The sequence below is a fragment of the Mauremys reevesii genome, linkage group 1 (genome assembly GCF_016161935.1).
Source record: "Mauremys reevesii isolate NIE-2019 linkage group 1, ASM1616193v1, whole genome shotgun sequence".
Lineage (NCBI taxonomy): Eukaryota > Metazoa > Chordata > Testudines > Geoemydidae > Mauremys > Mauremys reevesii.
Window position 1 is genome coordinate 225,051,622 of NC_052623.1, and position 7,659 is coordinate 225,059,280.

At 45.8% G+C, this 7,659-nt stretch overlaps 1 protein-coding gene across 5 annotated transcripts in view; it reads left to right on the plus strand.

Moving 5' to 3' along the window:
- The window catches only part of MFAP5 (microfibril associated protein 5), a 45,007-nt gene extending 37,655 nt beyond the window's left edge, over positions 1-7,352 (plus strand). For all 5 annotated transcript variants that reach the window (XM_039520786.1, XM_039520785.1, XM_039520787.1 and 2 more), the window contains 4 exons: positions 569-598; positions 1,379-1,466; positions 1,898-1,971; positions 4,207-7,352. In XM_039520786.1, the coding sequence (XP_039376720.1) occupies positions 569-598; positions 1,379-1,466; positions 1,898-1,971; positions 4,207-4,328 (314 nt within the window). In that variant the 3' untranslated portion in view covers positions 4,329-7,352. The remainder of the gene's footprint in view (positions 1-568; positions 599-1,378; positions 1,467-1,897; positions 1,972-4,206) is intronic.
- Positions 7,353-7,659: the final 307 nt, after the last annotated feature.

Sequence of the window (7,659 nt, forward strand, 5' to 3'; positions counted from 1 at the left end):
TTCCTTTCCCTGCTGATCCCTACTCCCAGCTGTATCACCACTAGAGATCCCCTTCACCTCACACTCAGAGTCCCACTTTCTCCATTGCCCCTAACTCCAGCTGTAACTCTCCAGAAATTCCTCTTTCTTTACACACTTGTTTTTTGTTCAAAAAAAAAAAAGCCTGATACCGGAGGCATAGTAGCAGATGAACAAGGTGTGTACAACTGCTTTAATATAAATGTCTGTCTTTTGAAGGAGACATAAACCTGATCTCCCTTCTGGCCTATCTCTGGGTCAGCACCTAAGGCTGACACCCCAAGGCAGGGTTTGATCAAGGGTGGAGAGGAACTGCACTATTAGAAGGAAAGTGAGCTCCCTTTTGCCCTACCTCTGGGAGTTCCAGTGCCCATACCACAGGGCACTAGTGTGGCAAAGGATACTGCTTTGTGAGAAGAGCTGCTCTCTCTTGGGTAAGACATTCCCCATGCTCCTTCCTTTACACTTAAGGGTCCCTGCTTTTCGCTGTTTATTTTAGAAGCATAGCAAATAATCCAAAATTCACAAATCCTTTGTTTTCTACTTCCAGCTGCCATTGTAAACACAACAGAGATACCAGGTATGTTTAGTTTGGGGATTCAAAGCAGGGGACATGGAGCCTGTCACCTTTAGGGCATCATTTCCTATCCAGTTCGAACATAGAAATAGCCAGATTGGATCAGACCAGACCTGACCAGATCCATTTGGGCAGTACTAGATGCTTCAGAGGGAGGTGCCAGTACTGGTCACTGTCGGAAGACAGGATACTGGATTAGATGGACCAGTAGACTGACCCAGTATGGCTGTTTTTATATTCAAGTAACCCCATACTGGACAGTTATGGAATAATCTGCTCACAGGGGAAGTTTCTTCCTGACCCCACAAGAAAAGTGGCCGAGTTATAACCTGAAGCATGAGATTTTATATCCTTTATAAAGCTGTATCTTAAATAATATGGCTGCAGATATTATTTGCATAAATGTCCATTCAGAATTATTCTAAACTCTGAGTACTATTCTGTTAGTGAGTTCCACAGGTTCATTGTATACTGTACTGAATGTTCTCTTGTTTTTGTATTATGAGCTAAGGGGAATAGAAATGCTTTATCCTCATCCTCTAGACCATTTATTATTTAGTATGACACCTTTATCAGGGTTTCTCTTCTCTAAACAGTCCCAGCACCTCAAGAATATCAGGAAATGGGGTATGGAGCCTTTAATATCTTGAGCACTAGATCCAATCCAGCCCCAGTTTGGAGGCTTTTGTAAAATGAATTGAGGCTTGCAGTCCAGTGCCTAGTGAACTTGTGTCCACATCACAACGGCCTTTGGCATTCATTTGCACCTGTGTGTGTTCCCAGAATGCCGTGAGGAGCAGTTCCCTTGCACACGCCTGTACTCCGTTCACAAACCTGTGAAACAGTGTATCAGTTACCTGTGTGTTACCAGGTAAGAAGCCTGAAATCCCCAGGAGAAAAACCAAGTTACTATCACAAAGAGCATGTCCAGCTCAGAAAGTGTGTGCTCTATGGAGACACAAGGGTTCTATCCCAAGTTCTAGTCCCTCCAAGGGAAGTGGGTGGAGTGAATCCTAAGAGTGTAATTGAGGTTCTTAACTAATGCAGTGTAATACTTAATATATTTGTAACTCTTTGAAGTTGTAAAATGTTCTGTGAGCATTGGGCCAAAACTTGAAGTCCCCACACAGGCAAAATGCCTTGTTGACATCCATAGTAAGTAAGCCTTAGTAAGGACTGACTGGAATTCAGGATTTGCCTCCTTGTTTGAATGATTATTGCCTATATCATTTTTTGTTCTCATGAATCTGAATCTCTCTCTCCCATCCTTGACATGATTCTGGTGGCCTCTCATCCCCTCAGTGTGCGTCGCATGTACATAATAAACAAGGAGGTGTGCTCTCGTGTGGTCTGCAAGGAGGATGAAGCCATGCAAGGTGAGTGATGGCTGGGCGGAGGAGCAGCAGAGCAGAGCTCTGTGGGGAAGGGGGGCAGCCTTGTTCAGGTATGCTTTCCTTTATAAGAAACTGTAGCGTGCCTGTCGAGTGACATTTGTCTCTGGGGGAACTAGTGGTTGATGGGGCAGTGGCACAAGGTGGCTGGCCTTTAAAGAGGTTGGGGCTCAACTTCCAACCCTCCTGAGCTCCCCTCACTCCCTTCTTCTTGACAGGGGTGGCTGTACCACCTTATAAGGTGGCATAATAGGAGGAATCCATGCTCATCTCTACTACAGATTTCTGGCCCTGTAACCTACACTGCACAGTCTACAAAATGGGACCTAATGGAACCTCTTCCCTTTTACCTCTCTACTTGGGGGCTGCTTCCGGGAGCAGCGTGGGGCCACCAGCCACGGCATGCTGGGACTTGAGGGCAGGTTGTCAGATATTTGTCCGGCATTTGGGGGGGCCCCCTGTCACCACACAGTTTGTTTCATGGTAAAGCTACTCCTGTTTATACCAGTATTATGTTGTCCATACTATGGGGTAGCACATATATAATTATGTCTGTTTCTAAATGCGTATAGTAAAAGCAGTAAAAGAAGTGCCTGTAGACCAGCCCCAACAGTCATGTTTTTATTGCTGTTAATCCTGGAGAGCCCATAAAGCTATGGGAGAGCTAGCAAATTTATTCTGCTTTGTGCATTATCAGTAGAATCATTAGCTGGCTTCCCATTGGGGAAACTTTATTGCTGGTAAAAAACAGGAGTACTTGTGGCACCTTAGAGACTAACAAATTTATTTGAGCATAAGCTTTCGTGGGCTACAGCTCACTTCATCGGATGCATGCAGTGGAAAATACAGAAGGAAGATAGATATATACACACAGAGAACATGAAACAATGGGTGTTACCATACACACTCTAACGAGAGTGATCAGTTAAGGTGAGCTATTACCAGCAGGAGAGAAAAAAACTTTTTGTAGTGGTAATCAAAATGCTCCATTTGCAGCAGTTGACAAGAAGTTGTGAGGAACAGTGTGTGTGTGTGTGTGTGTGGGGGGGGGGAGAATAAACATGGGGAAATAGTTTTACTTTGTGTAATGACCCATCCACTCCCAGTCTTTATTTAAGCCTAATTTAATGGTATCCATTTTGCAAATTAATTCCAATTCAGCAGTCTCTCGGAGTCTGTTTTTGAAGTTTTTTTGTTGTAATATTGGGACTTTTAGGTCTGTAATCGAGTGACCAGGGAAATTGAAGTGTTCTCCAACTGGTTTTTGAATGTTATAATTCTTGACGTCTGATTTGTGTCCATTTATTCTTTTACGTAGAGACTGTCCGGTTTAGCCAATGTAGTAGTACCAATGCTGGTAGTGATGCAAGAAGCAGAGAGAATTTACCTGGATTTTCAGGTCCCAGTTTTGAGTATGTGACAGCAGCTTTTAGAAAACTCCTCTTGATTTGTAAATCAAGCTGAAATTGACACACAAGGAAGGAACTGGAATTTGAGGATTTGCAGAGTCACTTCTCTGATAGAAACTGCAACTTTAATCCCAAATTAATATTAACCTCTAGAGATGAGCCAGAGCAGAGAGTTCAGATCTAGACTCAAACATCCCCAAAATTTGGGGACAGGGGAGACAGGCCAAACCAAACCCTTGGATCTGAACAATTAGAAAGATAGGAAGCAACTCAGTTGCAAAATCCACATGTGGATCCAGATCTGAAGTTCCACAAAGCTCTGTATTAACACTGAGAACGGATCAAATCAGTAGCCAAATGAATAGTTTAAGCAGGCTCTAGCAATGGGTTTTAAAGACTTGGTTTCACCTGGAATTTACATGGTGTTCCCTGATTAATAGATTAGGGTCTACAAATCCTGGGCAAGTCTTTACTCAAAGGCAACCAGGGGAAATCTGGTGTAACTCCTCGGAGCGGAAAAGAGTGGCTTCTGACTTACATTAGTGTAAATGAGGGCAGAATCTAGCCCAGTCTTTATCCAGGCAAAACTCCCAGTGACGTCAGTGTGAATTGTGCCTCCATAAGGCCAGAATGAAATCTGAATAAAGGCTTCAGGATTCATTTCTCTGTCCCATTTAAATCAGTGTCCATCACAAGTTTATATGGACAACGTCAAGATTGTATTGCTAATTGTTCATGTGATGAACTGAGCTTGAATGAAGCCCTAATCCTCTGTCTCATGTCTCTCTGCAACTCTCTTCTTTGTCTCCAGATGAGATCTGCCGCCAGCTGGCTGGCCTCCCCCCTCGACGCCTCCGCCGCTCCGGTCAGCCCCGAGGCCCTCCCTGCAGATGGGGCCAGAACAAGGAGCTGAATAAGCCTGATGCTCTGTGAGCTATAAACAGTAGGAGAGAGAGAGGGAAAGGGAAGAGGAGAATCATTGTCAACCCACCATCTACAACCCCAAACAAGTCCTACTGGCCCTTCTGCAACACCAGCTCCCTCCGCCCCACACTTCAGGTGGTGCAGTGAATGGGGTCCTCTCTGCTAGTGGCTGCTGTCTCTTCTAAAGGGTGCTCATGTTTTTTATCCCAAACTTGACCTTGCAGGCCGGGATCAGCCTATTTCCTGCAGTGCTCCATCTCTTGCTCTCCTCCCCCAACCCCCAAGAGAGAGATGAGGGTGGGGACAGAATGTAGGTCTACAATTCACAAACCCTTAAGGAGGCCCAGGCCTGGTCACCACAGCACTCCTTGGATGGAGCAAACCTGAGTGTCCTCATGACTACACAGCTCACTAAATCCTAGGATGCTGGGCCCAGCCCCTGCAGATCTTCCAGCCCCCAACGATCTAGGATCCTCAGGATCAGTACTCTGGTAACATTTCAAGAGAGGTCAGGAGTAGGAATCAAATCTGGGTTTCTTGCATGGCATCAGAGTGAAAGTCCTTAGAGTATCCCATCCCAGTCTCAGGGGACTGAGACAGCAGTTTACTACAGGGCAGCCTAGTGTTAGTCCCTAGGAGACTCCATGCCCCATCTCTACACTACTCAGTGCCAGAGAAATGACAAGTGTGGGACTGAGAATTAAACCTTGACAACCCCCAGCTACAATTCAAGACAAGTCTCATAGGCCCTGCAGGCAGTAGTTCATTTATAACCAGCTCTGGGAGGCTTTGTATCCCTTTGTTACAAGCCACATGCCTTTGTCATAGGAACAGTAGCCAATGAAGAATCTTTGCTTAGCAGAGCAATCTATTTTTCACAATACAAACATAAGATTTATTGAGAAGTGTGCCGGTCTTCCTCCTAGCCCACCCTCTCCGATCCTCCCAGATCTACACCACACCCAGGGGATCAACAGCAAAGGTATCACTGCAAACAATCCAAGCAAATGGCAGTTAGTTGAGCTCCTGTGCCGGGGAAGGGCAAAAGTGAAGAATTGGTACATCAAGGAGATGGGCTGGGAACTTGGTACCTCCTGGTGTGAGGGGCATGGAACAGTTGGGTCTTTCAGATAAAGAACGGGTTTGTCCTGGATAATTTGGGGACGTCTTGGCTCAACCCAGGTTTATACCTATCAAATACAATGTCACAGCTGCTTTAAAAGTCTCTGTGGAATTCCCCTCCCACCCCAGCACCAGGAGCTCTTGCAGAAGGCAGGAAATGTGTGTTGGGTTGGCACAGGGAAAAAGAGAGGGACTAAATTGTTGGGCACTGGCAGGGTGACTCAGTCCTACTTCACAATGCAAGGGGATGAGAGTCCCATGGTCAGAGGAGTGGGCACACATGCAGAGATAAGCCAGCTGTGTGGAAGGGATTTCATTCCCCTAGCACTAGGCTGTTCCATTGTGGTCTGGGGCAGAAGTGAATCATCTGGGGCAGAGTGGGAGAAGATTTGTGAAATATACTTACAGTGGTGTGGTCACTTATCCAGCACCCCATCCTAGTCAGGGGCTGCTTTGCAGGCACCCTGCCCCTAATTTCTTACAGGTCCCTTAAGCCCACCCCCCCATCTCTGTTGGGGCTAACACCACTCCTTTCTCAGTCTGGCTTAATGTCAAACAAAGCTCACACAGACCTCAGAGTCCTTAATCACAAAATAACCCAAACAGCCCCCAATGAGTCCCCACTATAAAGCCAAAATCATCACCTCCCCCACACCAGTCTGGCTAGAGCTGAGCCCTCTGGCACAGTCTCCTCACTAACAGTCTCAACCAGAGCCCTCCAGGAGCCTGCCGCCTTTTATATTAGAATACCCGATTCCCCTCAGGTGAGGCTCATCTCATTATCAGGATTGTTTTAGGCCCAGGCTCTCCAGCTCCTGGGAAAGCCACCCTTTTACAATACTGAAGGGTCTTAATCGCCATAGCAGTGCAACTTAACTATGGCAACAGGGTCAGCTGGGGCCATGCAGTTGGGTAGTTTATCCCTCTACAGCTAGGGGCAGGGAGGAGAGTAGGCAGGGCTCAGTCTCTAACAAAGGTCTTGTTCCCAACTATAAGGGAAGGCCAGTTTGTTTAGTTCCCCACCTCCTGATATATTGGGCATAATTCCACTTGGTAGGAGCAGCATTCTGCCATATATGGCCTGGGTGACACAATAAAGGGGAGAGAGGGCTAGATACAGGAAGAATTCTGCTATATAAGGGCAAAGTTGCCCTACATAAAAGCCTCTTCAGAGCGGACAAATGTCTACTTCGTACAGAGAAAAGCTGGGCTACATCCTACTTAGGGGAAGATACCCTATTGTAGAGGCAGATTTTTCCTATGTAGGGGCAGGGATCTGCTCTACAGGGGCTGAACTTTTCTCTACAGACCCACTATATAGGGGAATGAGTTCCAAGGTAAACAGGGAGTTTACCCATCCCTGGGAACTATCGAGGCATAATTCTCCTATGCAGAAGGCAGAGTTCCTCTATGTAAATAGAGATTCACTACATAGGAAGCAGAGCTTTGCCCTATGTAGAGGTTGAGTTCATAAAGGGAGCAGATGCCTGCTACATTGGGAAGAGGTGACTTAAAGCTAGGATCCTGCTCCCATTGAAGTCAATGGCAAAATTCCCATTGACTTCTATGGTACAGGATCAGGGCCTTAAAGAGTCCTGCCAATTGGAGGAGAGTGGAGATAAAAATGTTAGAAGGAAGTGGAATTAGATCAAGTCTCCTCTCTGACTATAGAGTTGAATGTAAACATATATAGATATATAAATATATTACATAGTTACTGTACAGTATATCTAAATCTCACGCTCACACAGTTTGGGGGAATGCATTAGAAACCTTTGCTGTTGCTTAAATCTCACACTGCATGCAGGGATTGTAAGTGGAATTCCCCTGGGAGAACACTGTCAAAACATTATAGTCCATGTAATGCACACCAAAACATTAAAAGAAAATGTTATTTCTGATTAGTCTTGGCAACTCGTGTTCTGGCTTATTTGTCTTTGCTTTTCCTTTTGTTTCATCCTGACCTGCAGCCAGTTCTGGGCCTCCAACACAACTCTGCCTATATACCTCATGTGGCAGAGCTCTGACCTTCCTCTCCCCTGGCTCCCTGGCTCTCCTCTGCCTGACTGGAGTGAGCCCTTTTTATAGTATCAGCAGGGCCTTAATTAGAGTCAGGTGGTCACATTAACTGAATGACCTCACCTGACTCGTTACAGGTTAATTAGAGTCAGGTGTTCTCATTAGCCTGGAGCAGCCCCTGCTCTGGTCAGTCAGGGAA